The sequence below is a fragment of the Taeniopygia guttata genome, chromosome 2 (genome assembly GCF_048771995.1).
Source record: "Taeniopygia guttata chromosome 2, bTaeGut7.mat, whole genome shotgun sequence".
Taxonomy (NCBI): Eukaryota; Metazoa; Chordata; class Aves; order Passeriformes; family Estrildidae; genus Taeniopygia; species Taeniopygia guttata.
The window spans coordinates 86,613,136-86,631,902 of NC_133026.1; the positions used below are offsets into that span (position 1 = coordinate 86,613,136).

The 18,767-nt window shown below is 39.5% G+C and overlaps 1 protein-coding gene across 8 annotated transcripts in view; it reads right to left on the minus strand.

The window, feature by feature from the left end:
• EPB41L4B (erythrocyte membrane protein band 4.1 like 4B) overlaps positions 1 to 18,767 on the minus strand; it is a 167,151-nt gene that overhangs the window by 107,939 nt on the left and 40,445 nt on the right. For all 8 annotated transcript variants that reach the window (XM_041714660.2, XM_041714659.2, XM_041714661.2 and 5 more), the window contains exon 2: positions 9,328 to 9,432. In XM_041714660.2, the coding sequence (XP_041570594.2) occupies positions 9,328 to 9,432 (105 nt within the window). The remainder of the gene's footprint in view (positions 1 to 9,327; positions 9,433 to 18,767) is intronic.

An 18,767-nucleotide genomic window follows, 5' to 3' on the forward strand; every position in this document is an offset into this window, starting at 1 on the left:
ATTCAATATTTATCTTGGCTAAAGAAAAGCCTCTCAAAGACAAATATAATTAATGCATTAAAAGAAAAGTTTAGCTTCATGTAAAAAACATCTATAATACATGGCAAAACCTCCTGTTAGTACCATGTTCTGGAACAAGCACGGCACAACCTGAACTATAATAATTCCCAATGAAAAAACAGTTGATAGTCCCTTTTCATGGCATGTGGTCTTTAAGGTACATTAAAGCTCAAATAAGAGTAACTTTCAAACTGATTATTTGCAAGTGCAAATACTTCAAATAATGGCTAAAAAAATACCTAACAAGACTCCAGGAACTGCTTGTGCAGACCATTAACTCAGACAATGGCTTAGATAGGAAGCTATCATCACTCTCTGTACCTAAGCTGCCAGAGGCAGACGGCTCCAGGAGATAAAGCAAAGCAAGCATTAAAGTCACCTCTCTTCACAAGCAACAGTGAGCTGCTGTTTTACCCCCATCCCTGCACTACACATCAAGTGTGAGATGTGCCACCACACCGATCATAAATACAAAGACTGAGGTAAGGCATGGACTGACAGTATTATTGGCCCAGAGCTCCCAAGCCTGGAAGTTTTCTGCAGATTTATGAACCAACTCCAGTTTCAGAATCAGATATTTTGTGCAACTTCTGTGAAAATCAGGCTGAATTTTAACACTCCCTTGCTTCAGATAATGTCAGAAGGCTTCTTCACACTGTGTACTGCACCAGCCTTCCAAATGTCCCTCTGAGCTGAAAAAATAATCAAAGCATTCTAGCTAAAGCCTAAAATAGGTTTGGGCTTGGCTACATACTGCTTGCTGACTCAATTAGAGGGAAGTGAAAGCATGAATTCTGAAGTCTCTCTAGGAAGCTGAATAAAACCAGAGGAGCCTTGCTCTTCTCTCAGCATCTAAGACTGTATCTTGCCTATCCTGTGCTCTGGCTAAATGATCATACATAATTTCAGGATCTCCACTCACCAAAGAAACTTAACTATGGATCTCACAGTGTAGGACCAAGACTGACTGGAGTAATTTCAATCATACCCCATCATAATCCCCATATCCTGTTCAGACATGGAAATATCAGTGCAGAACAAGGAGAAGGAAAGAGATAAATTGCTCTAGGACCGTGTTATGATAGGAAGACAGTGCTTAAGCTGCTTTTCTTCTTTTAAGGGAAGAAAAACTCAAACCTAATCAAACTGCAGGTAATCGCAATTCTATGATTATGCTAGAACAGAACAAGTAGTTCAGCTGGAAGGGACCTACAATGACCATCGAGTGCCACTGTCTGATCACTTCATGTCAAGAAGTGGTCTTAAGACCACTTCTCTTAAGTCTCTTAAGACTAACAGGCTTGGGACATCAGTTACTCTAGAAGTCTGTTCCTGTGTTTGACAACCCTCTTGGTAAAGAAATGCTTCCCAATGTCCAGTCTGAACCTCCCATGACCCAGTTTTGAACCATTCCCATGCATCCTTTTGCTGGATATCAGGGAGGAGAGCTCAGCACCTTCCTCTCCACGTCCCATCATCACCTGCAGAGACCACTGTGCTCCCTCCTTTAATTTTGTCAGGTAAACTGGAAGGTCAAATGCTAGATTAACTTCCATTTAGTCCTCTTTAATCTCAGCAAAATTTCTTTGCTCTATCAAATGAATTATGCTTCCTATGGTATTAACTGACATAACACAGTAGCCATTGACTGGAATTCGTGTTGAAAACAAACACCAATCAATTCCACATGAAAGAAGCACCATATAAAAAATAATTTTTTAAAATACTGGAAGCATGTATTTATCTCAGCATAGTCTCCTGTTGATTACAACTTTATCAAAGTGAAGAGGAAAAAATAAGTAGCTCAGCATTTCCTAATGGCTGTAGCCAATATTTTCTCAAAATAGATATACAGCATGGGAATGATATATTTGTGTCAAGATACAACAGATAAACTACAGCTGCTAAAGCAGTCAGCTTATAATGACCATGAGTGCCAAATGAGGACTGAAAGGAGGATTTTCACAGGCTGACACCATCTCATCACACACCTGAGCTTTGCAAATTCCACTACCTCTCTACTTGCTTCCTAAAAGAATGAAAATTCCTTGTCTTGATTAATACAGCCCTCAAAGGTGACCTGATAAGGAAAAAAATTGCATTTAACCCTTTTTGGTTGGCTTTCTTTGCTAGTTTAAAATGCATGAAGAACATCTTGAATAGACTGTTCTCCCTTATGCTTATTTATATATTTAACTATCAGTAAGAGGAAGACCATTTTTACTGATATTTGTATTTGTCCTCTGAAAAATATCAGTTGAAAGCTTTCTCAAGTCATGCCTAGAGGTACAAGAGAAAGACTCATTCTCAGTGATCAAGTTCAGAAAAGAAGGTGTGCTAAACAAAAGCTGGCACCTTTAAAACCAAAAGTCAATTATCCCTTCAACTGTCTTCTTGCTTTCTGGTTTCCAAGGCACCTGAATCCTACCAGGCTGCCTGCCATTACTCACACAACCTTCTAAAGAAGAGGAGTTAAAAATGTATGTATCACATGGAAGAAGGAAACACCAGAAAAATCAAGAAAATAAAAATTCTACCCAGCAAACCACGGTTTGGGGATTTCTCTACATTTACAGATTTAAAAGGGAGCAAAGGAGCAAAAGCCCTCTCTTCTTTTGCAGGACCCTTTTCAACATTATTATGATAGTAACAGAAAACCAAGTGAGAACTGGGGTCATGTAGAAACTCAGGGAGTACACTGAGTACATATATTTAGGAACAGGATAAAACAATTATGTATTATTCTCATGTTTCTCTAATCCCTCCTAGAAAGTTATGCTCCCCTTGAAAAGGAAGGCTCACCAGACTGGTGCCTTCAATGACCTACTGAAAGGCTGTAGAGAAGATGATTGACACTTCTCAGAGGTATTCCATGGCAGTAGGAGGAGTGGCACCAGAATCAGGAGAAATCCCAGCTAGACAGAAAGACTGTCACCGTGAGGCTGTTCAGACGAAGCACAGGTGCCCAGAGGGACCATGGAGCCAATGTCCTTGAGGGTATCAAACATGACTGAACACAGCCCCAAGAAACCAGATACAACTGAAGCTGCAATGAGGAGTTGGATAGCGACACCCATTTCAACAGACAAGATCTGCAGGCATTTTTCAGGATGCTGCTCTACAATCTCACTGACCCAACTTGAAAGAAAAAAAAAAAAGAAAAAAGGGAATTCTACTTAAGTAGCATTCACATTATAAAACCAAGCTGGGATTAATGAGGTGAACAGTTTGCATTTGGGCTCAGATGAGACCAACTTTTCAGGAAATAGTGGCAGGATTTTACAAGGGTTTCAGTCTCAGCTGGCCAGTTTTGATTTAGACCCTCTTTGGACACTGCAGTCAGCATCTTGTTGAACAGGACCCCGGCACAGTGGTACAGAAACACATCAACACTGCTGGAAGACCAGCCTGATCCAGGTGCAAAGTTTTATCAGTTTTCTAATTGTCCCTGGTCTGAACAAGGCAGAGCAGTTGCCCTCCAGCAGCCCCCTTCTACTGACACCGTTCTGCAGCTCCCATGCCAAGCTCTCTCTTGCCCTATGAAGGGCTGCCACCTTCCACAATCAGACACAGTGAGACACTGCAGGCAATGCAGGGTCCAGCAGCAGAGGGGCACATGGAGCTGTGATACAGCTCCAGATTGTAATCTTGGGAAGCACAAGGCCACAGATGCTAACTCCAGAGCCACGAGGGCACTGGTTGGCCTTAATGGAGCTCTACCAGCCCTGAGACCTCCACATATTGTGTGGCATTCATGGAAGCCTGGCCTGAGTCAGTACAGGGCCATCTCGGAAGCATCCTGATAAGTGATGTGATTTAACTGCAGACCAAATAAACTAACCAAGAATAACAGAGAGATGTAAGGACATCCTTCAAGGCCATTAGCCTTTCCTAATTCAGATACATGAATATATATTATTAATATGGATATATATATTCATATCCATGTGATAACTAAATAATACTTTGCTTTGCAGACTTGAAAGAAGTAAAACATAGAATATATAAATTTATATAAAAACTTGCCTGGTCTAGTATCTTTATCATTAGATTTATTTTACAGACAATGAAAGCAGATACCACTCCAGATCAATTCTAGCAACTTACTTTTTATTTTGATGCCTATGCCCAAGTACTCAAAAATAAACTGAAGGGATTTTTAACAAGTAGGCAACAAACCTGACTATATCAGGAAGAAAACTGAGAAATCACTTCAGCTTATGCTCCAACCACACACAAAAACAAAACAAACCAGCACAGACTGTTTGTTGTCCCAGAGAGAATTCTTTACACTCAGGAGAGAGGTGCAGAAGCATCACTGACAGACAGCACAACAGCCACCTGCCCTATACACCTGCTTCTGAAGTCTGTGTCAGAAAAATGTCCTCCCAAAACAGCAGGTGCTACTGGAAGACTAAAGATTGGAATTTGTTAGTGTTTTAGAGTCTTCCACCAAGTGTTCACAAACCGCAATAGAGACTTGGACAGCCACAGCTGGAAATGTTTCACATCAGATTCATCAGATGCTCTGCATCGCTGTGGAGTCAGCCATACTGCCTTTGTCCACTTACTGAACTGGCATTCCTATCACCGCCACTATTAGAAACTGAAGCATAGAGTGCTACAGGATGTTCTACAGCTTTTGGGACCCTCCATCTGTGACTGGTATTTTTTGCTCTTGGCTACAATCCATGCATCCTGCAACAACCACAGTCCCAAAGTGCTCATCATCATCCAGAGGAATGAGAGAGATTCAGGAAGGGGAAACTGAGTCACAGAGGAATGTCACAGCTTATTCATGGAGAAAATAGTATGTTTCTAACAGTCGCAGAAAAGGAAACACTTAGCATTATCAACATATTTACCAGTCTCCCTTCTTTCCCACATTCCGTATATTGAAAATAAGGCTTGTCCCTATTTTCTTCTGCTTCATGAACACTTGTTAAAGTACTAAGGTGTACAAAAGAAAAAGGCTCCCAGATATCACACTATGAGGCTAACTGACTGTTTTGAACTGCTCATTTTTCCCCATCCCTCACATCTTAAGAAGTCATGGCAGTAATATCAAAAGCAGCAGCTGAAAAAAACTGATCAATGAGCCCTTAAAAGAAAACTCAGATAGATACAGCAGAGGCAGTCATAATGAACCAAGGCCCTACAAGTCCCCTGACCCAGTAACTGCTGAAACATCCAGGAATCTAGTTCTTGATGTGTAGAGGAAACAAAGGTTCTTACATTATTAGTTGTCCAGCTTGCTTCCTACCTGCCCCCCAGCACTGTTTAAATCCTTTGTCGTGAGTCATACACGGTCCTGAGTCTCTCAGAAGAACCTGGCCAGAAGGCTGCCTTTCATAGAGGCAAGGATCTCAGTGCATCCTGACACACTGCTGCTGGTCAGGCCCACTCTGGGCAACACAGTTCTGGCCATGTTTTTCCCCTTCTGTTGTTTTTTTTTTTGTTTTTTTTTTTTTTTTACTTGGAGCAATTACTTTCATGAAAGCCTATTTCACTTCTACACAATCTTCTCCTTGTCCTCCTTCCATTGTCTTCTCACCTCTTGCATCAACACCCAATTTAAAAATTGGTTAATACTGAGAAGTTCAGATGCAAACATGGTTTACCAGGACAATCCAGGTTGGTCCTGGCACTCATCTTCCCAGGGAACTCTGGTCCCCACCATAGCCATGGGCAGCATCTGCAGGATGTCCTCACACATCAGTCTTGCTGTACACACGGTGTAAATCCAACATGCCAGATACACTGGGTGCAACCACACACCCTCAAAAGGGTTCAACTGGCTGCAGAGCACAGCTGGGAAAGGCTGTTCCATACGGACCTTCTTTAGGCTAAGGGGTCTTTGTGATATTATATATCAGACATAAAGGACTTAAAAGACAGAGAATCACTGAAAGAGACACATGTGAGAAAAGGGGCCTTTTAATTCTTTTGCTTCCATCCATTCCCAGGGATGACAGCAACTCATTGGCACAAACTAAAAAAAAAAAATAATTGAGAATTCAAAGATTTATCTTAAAAATCCTTCCCTTTTAATTACTCAGCAATTGTTCTTGTGAACAGAAACAAAATTATGATGGAAGCAAGCAACTTCCAAGCTAATGAACATGGGCAATCCTTCAGTTATAAATTCTTGTAAAACACAGGAGGGGCTAGGAGGGTATCCATATTTTGGTATCACAGGACAGAAAATTGGAACAAACAATGCAACTGTAGAAATGGAGATATCTAAATCTTGAGAGACCCTATAAAATATAGAGCTCACAAGGAGCTGTTAACCACAGAAAGTCTTTTTTTGTTTATTAAGATGATTTAGAATAAGAGAAAGAAAGGACAGTCCTAGACAGAAAATGAATAAACATCAGCTACCAACAGACAAAAATAAGTATCAAAACCCCAAACCAACCATTGAATACATTGCACACAACCAGTTACTACAAAGATCAATGAAATACTTCCTCATGGCAACTGAGCTTCCATAGTACGGTCTCCCAAGATTCTATTACTGCTATTGCCAAACTCACCTACAGTTTACAAGGCCTCTTGCTTTGCTAGAAAACACACACTGTAGTAAAAGTAACTAAAAACCCAATAACCTTTGCATTTTCTCTGAACCACTGCAGAGACCTCCTACATGAGAGAGACACCCTGCAATCACCCCAAGCACTACATCTCCATTGAAGTTCTGTAAAAGCTAGAATAAGAAATTGTTTTCTTGCATCAGAGTATTTCTACTTCTAGAGTTAATAGCAAGTAACTCAAAATACAACAGTACACTAAGATTTGTTTTAGAATAAACTAATAGATGATTATCTACATCCTTCTATCCTTCTGATGGATATTTTCATAGAGCACAAGATACAAACTAATGCAGAGTTCACTGAATAAGCATTACAGTATTTTTTGCATTACTGCTGACATCTTGCTTTTTACAGCTTTATGGGGGGGTTGTATTAAAAATAAGCTATTCAAACAATTAAGTTTTTTCTCTTTCAAAGCAGATAAACTCTAATCACAGTTTTGTTTTCTAAATCACAGCTATCAACACACTGCTTGTCCCAACTCTTTGGCAAAGTTACAGGACTGCAGGAAACACAGTCCACTCAAAAGCTGCTGGCCTTGGAGCACACAGAAGCAATCTCCACTATTCAAAGACTATTTTGTGCTTTCTTACTTGTAATGGCGGCTTAAAGATGTTTAGCCCTTAACAATACATACTAAAGACAAAGGCTTAGAGCCACAAAGAGGTTTACACAATTTTAATCTCACAGGCCTCCACTTGCCATTGTGTGTCTGGGCTGGCACTAAGCAGAAGCCCACAGAGGATATGCATTAATTGCTGTGCAAATGAAAAGAGCAGGTCACAGGTTCAAAACAGAAGAAGGAAGGCTGTTAAAGCATGGAACCTTTCGGCACAGGCTGCTAGGCAAGATAAAAGGCACAGGGTGCTTCTGTGCCTTGAAGTTCTCTAAGCTCTACTCTCTGCCCAGCTTGAGCCAGACCAAAAATCACAAGAGACAAGTTTTTGGCCTTGCACTTCAGGGAAAGTAAAGAACTTCGCCCTCAGCACTCCTCTTAATTCAAGAAACTACAACCCTACCACCAAAGCCTTGCAACTAGAGTTGGCTTTTTTCAGACCCCTCTAGCAGCTGTTCACAGCCCTCATCCCTCTTGCAACTGTAGATGCATCATGTACTTACTTCCCTTCTTAACATAACAAAAAACAGCACACAAACAAAGCTAAAACACTTCCATGTACAGGCACATTTTGCCCTCAACACCAGCGAGAGAGCTACATACAGAAGACATAGCTACTCACATCTGCATCTTTCTTAGCAGTCAAGAGAGCTCTTCAGTTTTGCAAACATACAAGAAAATTAGTTTTCCCAGCTTCCTCAGCCTGGCTTTTGGCTGATCTGCCCTTATTCTTGATGAGAAAAGATATTTCACTCTCCCTTCCTGCTTCCCTTCTTTCAAAACATTATGGAACTCCTTGCTAGATAACTAACTATCAAACTCCCAGTTGGATGATTTGACAATCAGTGACAATATAATGTGGTTTTCCCATTATAAGCAGGCTCTGCTCTATTAGCTGTGTCCTTATAATCAGATCCATCATAAAAGTACACATAATTTATGTATTTAGAAATTTTATTAGAAGCACACACACTAAACCACCTAAAATCCCCAAACCCATTATGGACACACTTCATTCAAAATATCCATTTTCAGTGATATTAACCTAAGTTAATTTAGACATCAGGACAATGTTTAAATAGATTAATACTGCTTCTCCCCAAACCCACAGATTCTCTTCTTCCAGTATCAAGTCAGTACAGTACCTGGATAGGTTTCTTGTTTCTTGTTTGCAGTGACTGAGTGACTGGTAAAACACAGGTGATAATGCAGCTGCGTAAACCCTGATCCATCCTTTGACCTAAGCTCGTTAGAGAATAAAGCTGAGAATTCTGGGATGATAAACTTAGAACCTATCCTTCACAGGATGTCAATATTGCAGCTACATTTTCCCATTATTTTATTATATTATCCCAGAGAAGAGATCTCATGTTGCTTCATGGAAAAAACATTTACAAACTGACCAGAGAGCACTAAAAGAAAGAGCACTTATTTTCCAAATATGCACATTTTCTATCCACAGTGTAGGTTTTTGTCAAATTTCCTGTTCACACAGATTGAACAGACAAAGGAAAAGATTCAAGATATGTCAATACAGTGTAACCATGATGCTGTAGTCTTTTAATCCTATCCTATTAACATATCTATTTAAATCTACAATTTTTTTTTATTTATTGATTTCACCTGTAGATACTGGAGGTCCTTATATAAGGAAGAGAAGGACAAGTTTCAGCTAAAATGTTTTGCTCTTGCAAATGAACCGAAATCTACAAAGCAACACAATGTGTCCACAGAACAGCAGAGACAGAAAATGTACAAGAAATCCTTGCTTGCAAAACATTTTGAATACCATGAGTCTGCTAACCATAAAGCACACTTTTCTTTACCAAAATTCCTTGTTGTTTTAACTTGTGGGCAATCAAGTCACCTGCGTGTCAAATAAGATACCACAGAACTCATTCAGAGGATGTAGCTTTATGTGCAAGAACCAAACATGGCATCATTTGTTTCAGCCCCCAGTGCTGACATCTCTCCATGGGACTGCACCAGCAATGCAGTTGTAATAGGCAACACAAACTACTGCAAAATATAAAAATCAACTCAAGTTATACTCACTGTAATTTGGGAAGCATCCATGAATTGCAGGCCAAAGTAATCCGTTTCTACAAGGTCCAAATGATACACAATCTGGTCAAACAACTCCTGTCCCTTTGCATTTTTCTGTAACAGAAAAGAAAACATTTTCTTTCAAACTGGTCAGTGTGGGATTGTTTGGCTGTGTTTCTTTTCAAGTTCAAATGTGTGAGAAGATATACACAAAAGAAAATAATATCAAAAGAGCAATTATATTTATTCTGAAGAATTGCATGGACATTTATTTGTATTTTCACCGGGAGAGTGACATGCCATTCTTGTCTGAAGCCAGTCAAAGAGCATCTGATTTCACTGTCAAAGAAAGCTTTCAAAGTTCATCCTAATTAAAATGTACAAGAAAAACGGAAGGCTTATGCCCTACAAGTGTCCTAAGTCACAGAGCCATCATTTTGTACCCCAGGAAGTCAGATTCTCCAGGAAAAGCTTGCTTAACACACTGCCTGAAATCTGCTGGCTATCAACAGCAACTGCAGTCATGCAGTGCCACACCACCACTGAAGCTGCAAAATAAATTCTGGACAGCCTGAATACTCAAAGAGCACTGTGAAGAAAATTAATGAGATTTGATAAGATTTCATTTATGTTGCCAACTGCCATCATATTTACAGCCTTTAAATGAAGAAACAAACAAGGGCCAAAAAAGCTGTAAATCTTACTTGGCATGCCATCTGAAACATGCAGGCATGGAAATAAAAGTTAACTAAAACCCTAACTATGGCCTTCAAGTAAGGGTAGAAAACTTAGCAGATCTTAAAGCTAGGGTGCATTGGCCTGGGTACTTGTTTTGATGTTAAGGCAATAATTTAGATATTCAATCTTCAACACTAGAAAACCAAAATTTGAAGATTACAGGTGGGCAGAAGGAAAAGGAAATAACAAACCAATTTTTCATGCAAATCCTGTTGAGTAACTTGAGGAAGAAATTTTTCAAGCTCTTGAGCAAAAACACCCCTTGGCCAAAAAAAAAATACATGAGATGATCATAAATCTGAGTAAGAGACTAAAGCTACAACTGTACTTTATACAGGGAAGTACTGAGCAGGATCCACTTTTGTGACTTCTGTCCCTCTTACAACTTTAAGGATTTTTTCCCCCAATTTTTATTTTTAAAAACTAACCTATTAGGCATTTCCACTTTACCCCAAAATGTAGCAAAATTCATAGTTAAGCATTCACTTTAGTTTGGTCTTCTGCATGAAGGCATCATCAATCACAACATGCAGAACTCCTGTTCAGGGTTCTAGGTTGTCTGAATTCAGTTTTTCTTCAGCAACAGACAAGATGACGAGTTGCACCTCTGTTTTTCCAAGAAAGTCAAGCAAGCTCAGGTATAGGTAGCAAATTTTATTTAAGTTGTATTTTTTAGGATTGTTTTAACTAACAAAACAGAAGCACAGAAATTGGATAGTATCGAATTTCAAGAGCGGAATTAAAGCTTAATACCAACATTAAACTCTCATTGTAAGGTACTGTTTCATTATTTTGAGGGGGGCAAGAGGTGGATAATAGACATTATTAACCAAAGTTCAACATTCTATTAAAGGCAAATGAGAATACAATGGCTTCTTAAAACAGTACATTGCTAAGAAGTCATCATCTTTACTTGTACAGTAATTGTTCTAAACTGAACAAAAAGTATCCAGAACATATTTTCTCATATGGAATAAAATCAGCACTCGTTAAAAGAGGCCAAATCAAAGCTCAACAAAATTTAAACATTTTGCTTTAGTGAAGGAGGAGAAAATCTTCAAAAGCAATAAAAAGAGAAACAGTAGAACATGAAAAATTCTAATTGTAGGAAAAATACACTTGATTCCCTACTCTGCTCATGGTTGCTTGCTTTATGGCATTAAATGCCAGTATATGTTTATCTTCCACTGCCACACACCCAATATAAACCACAGAGAGCACACTCCACCTTCTGTACCCAAGCAGTAGTTAATGTTTAACATGTGTTACATGCAGAATAGCTCTGCACTGCACAGCTAGACCGTAAAATGTATTACATACACAGCTTACAGGAGATTCTAACATTTAACTTGTCACTAAATGAGCTTTCCCAGCAACCTGTACCCCTTATATGATAAAGCTGCTGAAGTCAGCAAACTGCTGACCCAAAACTTTCTTTGAGGTGTTGCACTACAGGGGGAGATAAAAGCAACTGACTCCTTTCCTCTACTAACAGTAAAGGATTACCTGTTCTTTATTCTGCCTCATCACTGACTGACAACCCAGCAGGTCAGATTATGGACTGATACATTAATGTGCATTGAATGAAATGGGTGGAATAGTCAAAATAGCAGACTTTTTCCTTGGGCATCACAAATGCATGATGGTGGTCTCTAAAGCAAAAAATGTCTGTATTACAATAAAATTTTGATTTTCACTGTCTCTTCTCTCCTCCTTCTAGATAAAACAGTAGCTAAAAAAAAAAAAATTTCTCCTTTCAAAATCTGGTACCACATAAAGATAAGAAAATTATTTTGTACAGTAAAATTTTCATAGTAGATCTAATCATCTGGAATTTAATAAATCATACTCTCTCTACAGACCTTTGACTTGTGCTTATTTTCTGAAAATACAGCTAAAAACCCCCAACCATAAACTAAAAATATTTTGCAGTCATACCTTGCTAGACAGAAGGTTCAGAAGTATCAGATGTAAATGGCTTGCAGAACTTATATATCACAAAATTAAGTACATGGCAACAAACAGTATGCATATACTATTATATAGAATTACTATTTTGTTGGTATGGAAGTTACTATAATTGGGACCAGTAATGTAAGAATGTTGCAAAACCTTGTGTTGACTTGGGTTTTTTTGTTTGTTTCTGTTGGGGTTTTGTTTTTGTGGTGGTTTTTTTTTTGTTTGTTTGTTTGTTTTTGCCTTTGCTTTCTGTTTTGGTAGGGTTTTCTCTTTGGTTTGTGAGTTCTTGTTTGGGTTTTTCGTTTTGTTTTGAAACATCATTTAAAGCATCGCCAGTTTCTGGTGGAGAGTTCCTTGGAACTCAGGAGAACTTGGGTGAGCACCATGAAACCTCACAGGCAAGCACTGGGAGGGTGGGCATGAAATGTTCAGCTTACAAACAAAACTACAGCGGCAACCTAAGGCAAAACTGAATTAGCATGAGGCAGGCGCTTGATGAAACACAAAGACTGAATTACACTTGCAGACTGGGAACCTCCCTGATAATGAGCAATAACTGAGAGAAAGGGGGGAAAAAGTTTCTCATGTCAGTTGCCCCTGTTCCACCTAACAATTATGCAAGTTTTGTCCACTGTTTCATTAAAGCCATTCTCAAATAAATCCCCCTATCATCTTCCCTGGGACCATGAACCACATTCAGAGAGAATTCTTATGTTAAATGAGGACTCACTGCAAATCCTACAAGGACTCCCATTGAGATAAAGCACCTTGCACAACAACAGTGACAGCTGCATGGCCCACATTTCAAGTAGGCTACATTTTTGGCTGCCAGAGAGTTCCCAGTCTCAGGGAATCTATGGAAATTCTTGTCAGCTAAAATATGACAAAACAAAGATTAACTTCACTAATTAGAAACTCTTCCAGACTTGACATGGAAATAGACACGAGATTTTAATGTGCTTCTGGTAGACATGAAGGAAAGAGAAAATTTATCAGCCAGGGACATTTTACACCAACTGGCCCTGTCTCAACAAGCTGATTAGTGTTGATTTAGCTATTCCAGAGCTCTCTGAAAGATTTTTTGCCAAAGGGCATGAAAAGTGGACATACATACCAGAAAAGTCCAATTTTAGTGCAGATACAGTGCAAGGATGCCATTGATCACTCTCAGAATACATACATGCCAAGTTAGAGGGCTTCTGCCCATGCTTTCCCCAAACCCAAGTGGAGAGGCTGAAATTCTTGAGTCATATTAGAGAGAGCTCAGGGCGACAAACAAACCATTAACAGATTTCAGAAATAGTTGAAGCACTGCTTGGGAAAAAAAAACCTGTCAAATAGGCCAAGGGGTATCTGAAATAGTCTGCCAGCTGAGAAAATGACAACCAAAATTAAGGAAAATAAGTTATCGTCAAGAGAAAAGTCAAAGCCAAATAGCTTTCCCATCAAAGCCAATGCATCTCAAACTGAATAGTGAGTAGCAACAGCAATGGGTAGGTAGGGCAGGCTTAGTTTCTGTTTTGAAAGAAAGTACAAGATTGTGTATTCTGCAATGCATTCAATATTTTTGCAGAGTGGGCTGCTATGGGCTGATGGTCACTCACTACAGGTCTGAGCTTCTAGTAAATTCTTAAAGGAACCTTCGTAGCTAGCAAGTCTCACTTCCACAGGCCTGATAGTGCCCTGCTCTGATGGCACCAGCATTGCCTCTCCCTGGCACCTCCTAAAAACAAGAGTAGCTCAATATGTTCTGCTCAGTCCTCTTACACCTGAGCTGTTATTAACTCAATTTTCAAACCTAAAGCTCATTTTCAAACGTAAGGCTTTATCTGCTGGCCATACTGCTTAGCAGTGAGAATTTGCTTTGCCTTTTAGCAGTCATTGGCAGTGCTGTCTGCAAATGTTTCAGACAGGCTAAACATGAGTAAAAGCCATCTGTGCTCCTAATTAGCCTTGACTCCTGCCTGGTGCTCAGTCATCATCTGTCCTTTAACTCGCTTTCTTCTGGATAGTCAACCCCTCAGTTGCTCAAACCCACTCAGCTGTACTGAAAGCCAGCAGTAGTTCCATAATTTTAAGCACAGAAATGCAACTGTTCTACATTCTTATAAATCCAGGGTATCTAACAGCTTCTGCCAAGTACATGTTGGAGGCCATGGCTGGGCTTACAACAGCTGCACTGAAAACCATGTTATCCATCCCAGTACTGCTGCTACAGGCAGTATTGTCAAAGTCAGTCACTTGTTTTCAAATTCCAGTGTGCATGCTGCCGTCCAGAGAGGACACTGGGAAAGGGCACGCTACAAACCAGCCATGACCTTGGTGCAGGTCCCATCCTCCTCTGGTGGCCTAATGAGCACATTCGGAAAAGTGGGGAAAGAGTTGCATTTTTTTTGTGCTCGAGGAAATCATGCAAATACTACTTTATTTTCATAAAATCAGTGCTAACTGAAGAAAAGCAAATTATTTACTAACTCATCATACTTCCATGAGGCTGGCTAACTTGCTCAAGCTGCAATGAAGATGTCAGGTTACCAGTTTTCTTACCAGCCAACCATTGACTTAAATTTTCAATTCTGGCTACAAGCTCACTTGAAAATGTGACACTGTTCAAATAACCATTAAGCCTCTCACCCCGTCATGGCAATAACACCAGTACTGCTTCAGAGCCTGCTACTGCATGCAAATGATGTTTAAATGTAGTACAGACCACAGAAACAAGCAGCTTTGCTGAATGTGCCCAGAAGAAAATACAAGTGATGACATGTGTGAACTTTCATCAGAAGGAGAACAAAATTCATTTTAGTTCCTTTGAGAAATTAGCTGAAAATAAGAGTCAAAATCCCCTTAACTTCCCCCTGCAGAAAAAACTCAAACCAACAAAAAATGCCAAATGCATACACACACCACCAAGCCCTCAGCCCTTCATCAGCAGACAAAAGCATCCCATTAATGATATTTACTTATTATAACCGTGAAAGAACAAACATTTTGCTCCCAATCATTTCCCAGTCAAGGCCCCAAACTAAAAAAAATTGCTATTTCCTGAGCAGAAGTGGCTTAGAAGCAAAGTTAAAGAACCCCTTGAAAAATGACAAAACACCAAAGCAAAAAGAACCCCAAACTCCCACACATAATAAACCAAACCGACAAACCGAACTGCTTCCTTCAAATTACTCTCTAAGCCTATGATAAAAGTCTCAAAAGCTAGGACTGTCACAAGTCACATCCCATCAAGGGGGTAGAGGGAACCTCAGATAAGCACACACTTAAGAACATTCTCTCTGTGGGCAGATTGGCCAGCAGTGAAAGCGAGCTGGGTTCCTACATTGGAAGAGTCTTTTGCACTGGCTTATGCTTTCTACCTGTTACTAAGGGCAGTCACTTGTCAATAAAAAAAATAAATAAATTTAAAAATGGTCCAAGAACAAAAAAGTAACTATAAAAACAAATACAGCAAACAAAACCAAGAAATCCAACCTGCTAAGAACTAAGGGTGGAGAAGGATAATATATTATTTTCAACCTCTGCAATAGAAAGAAAGAAATTATTTTTCATTATTCACAAAGTACAAACTCATTAAGATGATTCAAAGATTGAACTGGCAGGACAACATCATAGAGAACATACAGACAACAGAGCAGAAAGGGAATTACCTTAGATGCAAACAATCTCTAAAGAGTCCAAAGCCATGCCAGGAATTTCTCACAGGAGAGTTTACTATGTACAGTAACACAAACATAAAGCAGATCCAGGAAAGTCAGGTGAGATTTAAAAGGAGAGTATAGGGTTTCCTTTGCCACTTCACACATCCCTGCTTCCAGTCACTTGCTTCCTCACCTCTCAATCACATTCTGTCTCTTCCTCAACTGAACAAGTGAACCAAACTTATAAAATTATTTGAACAATGCTAACTTTTTCTGAAAGCTGTTTTTGCACAGTTGCTTTTGAAATAGGCACTTTTGCTAGCTGAATTTTACAATACAGCTGTTAAAAAATTAATTACAGTAGTATATCCAGAGGCTCAGAAGCCTGCTTTGTTGCTGAAAAATGGAGCAAGAAACTACCATGTCTCAAGACCTACATTATCTAGAAGGGATAATTTCACCACTTGCTGAGTTTTTTTTCAGAGAAGATGGGGCTGTCCTAGGCTGGACACAGCTGGTGTCAGTCATCTCCACAGCAGACCCACTGACCACTGGTGGGGAGGGGTACACAAGTTAGGAGTGAAGGAGTGGATTTGAGTTAGGGAAAGAGTAAGCTTTATCTTGACCTATGAGCCTTTAGTTCCCATTTTTTTCTCCATATTTTCTACCCTCATCCTGCAGACTGAATGAGGGGCTGGGTAGGAGCCTGGCTGATGGCTGAGGCTAACTCACTGCAGTGGGGAAACCCTTATGCAGGGCAATTTCACATTTCCATCACTCATCTAAAGGGCATGCTGCCTTTGAAAAGCCTTTAATCTCTCCAAAAGTCACATGAAGGCCAGGCAGGTACTACAATGGTGTACATGCAATTACTATTGTCAACATTATGACCAGCAGTGACATTTTTATTTCATTGGACTCAGATGAGGGTGAGGTTCTGCTCATTGTCCCTATCACCTACATGTACTCCTGGCAACACAGGCCTCTTCCCAAGAGAAAAGCATTGTCAGCACTTCTAAATGGGAACCTCAGGCATCAGATAAAAGCAACCATAAGCCACAGAACAAAGCAGTAAAAAAAAAAAAAAAAAAAAAAAAAAAAAAAATCATCCCTACTTGCAACTTTATGTTCTGGAAGTCAGTCTGGACTCCTGTTATTTCAGGAACAGACAGGTTACCCCATCACAACTATATATTCAGACAATATCTATATTCTTAAACCAATTAAGAAAAGGGTTACTTCTATGTAAAGAAGATTCTTTTTCACCCCTAGAATGCCAGCTCCCTCTCCTGACTCACTTGAAATATTACATGCCACTAAAACACAAAGTAGAGGAAACCCTAAGTAGCTAGGATAAGGAGAACAAATTATATGCTGAGACTTCTTAACTGACATGATTTCACTCAAAATAAAATTTACAGTTCTGCATTCTCAGAGGAAGAGGTATTATTGGATAAAACTAAGCTATGGGCATTAAAATGGAAGCCAACTCTTTGAGGCAATACCATCAAACACAACACAATGTTATGCTTTAGGCTTCCCTTGCCTATTGCCCTCCTGCACAAATCATGATGGGATTGAGGTGCCATTTTTCTGGAGAGCTAGATAAATTTCTAGGTCATGAATTTAAATCATATTTGTGAAATCAAATGGAACCGGTATGAGATGACATTAAAAAGAACAAGGAGAAATAGGCAAGTGCTATCAGAAGAGACTCCCAGGAGAGTTTAGCGGACTCTGCACTTCCTTCTGCTAATGCAGTACCAAAGTTTCAAATGACATCTTTGCTTTCTTCTAATTCTTTTAACTTGTTTTTAAATAGGACACATTTATGACCGTCTACAATAAAACAGTTTACTATAAGGCTCTACCTTGCTTCAGCATAAATGTAGTTCAGACCAGCAGTAATGGCCAGTCAGACACACAAGCAACACAAATAGTTGTACTTGACATAAATTAAGGCTGCAGGGCTCCCACTTTCCCAGCCAGACAAGTCACAGGTTCTGTTCCTGACTCCTACTCAAGAAGATTTTCAGGGCATCTGAATTCCTTGTAAAGAACTAGCTACAGGGGCAAGTTACACCAGTTAAACATCACTACTAATTCAAGCTAACAGTGCTTTCAAACCCCCTCCCCACACAAACGACTACACAGCACAGCCCGGTGTGGGCCTGGTATGCCAAAAGCTGCTTCCCAATACTGGTGTCCAGGCAAGGGGGAGGCCACGAAGCTGTGCTGTGGCTGGAAGGCAAAACCTAGGACAGCTACTCTAAGAACTGGTATCTTACACAATGCCTTAAATATTGCCACTTTTGGGTGCACAGAACAGAATCCTCACCACCACCTGCTGACCTGTAAAAGCAATAAGATGCAGATTCCTTTCATAGTACCACATCATGTATACTGCATGAATTTACTTTTATGTCTGGATAAAACAAAAAGTTCCTTAGAACCACTCCTCTCCTCCAGCATGAACTTGCAGACTGTTAATGCTCACATAATTCACAATCAATTATTTCTATGTCTTTTTTTAACTTATAAATAACATATACTATTTGTGGAACTTTTCATAGCACAAAATTAATTCCACATGCATGCTAACATTAGAATTAACTACCTATATTAATTACCCTATAATGTGCTAAACCTTCCATATAAATCATATTTGTTATTAATCACCCTGACAGTTACAGCCAGTAAAAGAAGTTCAAAGATGTGAAACAGAAGCAGTGACCAAAAAGGGAGTTTGGAATTTGAGCATGAAGCTCTAATGTGGGCTTTTCCTCAGAAGCTCTATGGATTTAAAAATGCAAAGAAACCCTTTTTAAAATTGTTTATTCAGACAGACAACTGACTTCAGTACTCTTCACTCTTTGTTCTTTCATACACTAAGCCATAGCCTTCTCCAAAGAATCAGCTCCAATTATTTGCTTCTCTCTGAAGAGACCCAGAAATCCAGAGATTCAGAAAAATCAGTAAAGCCTAATAAATTGCAGGTTTATAATCAGCAGATTTAGAAACATAGGAAGACCAGGGAAGTTTGCCAGCAAAAATATTTCATTGAGTGGACAGCCAGAAAGACAATTATTTTTAAACACAAACATA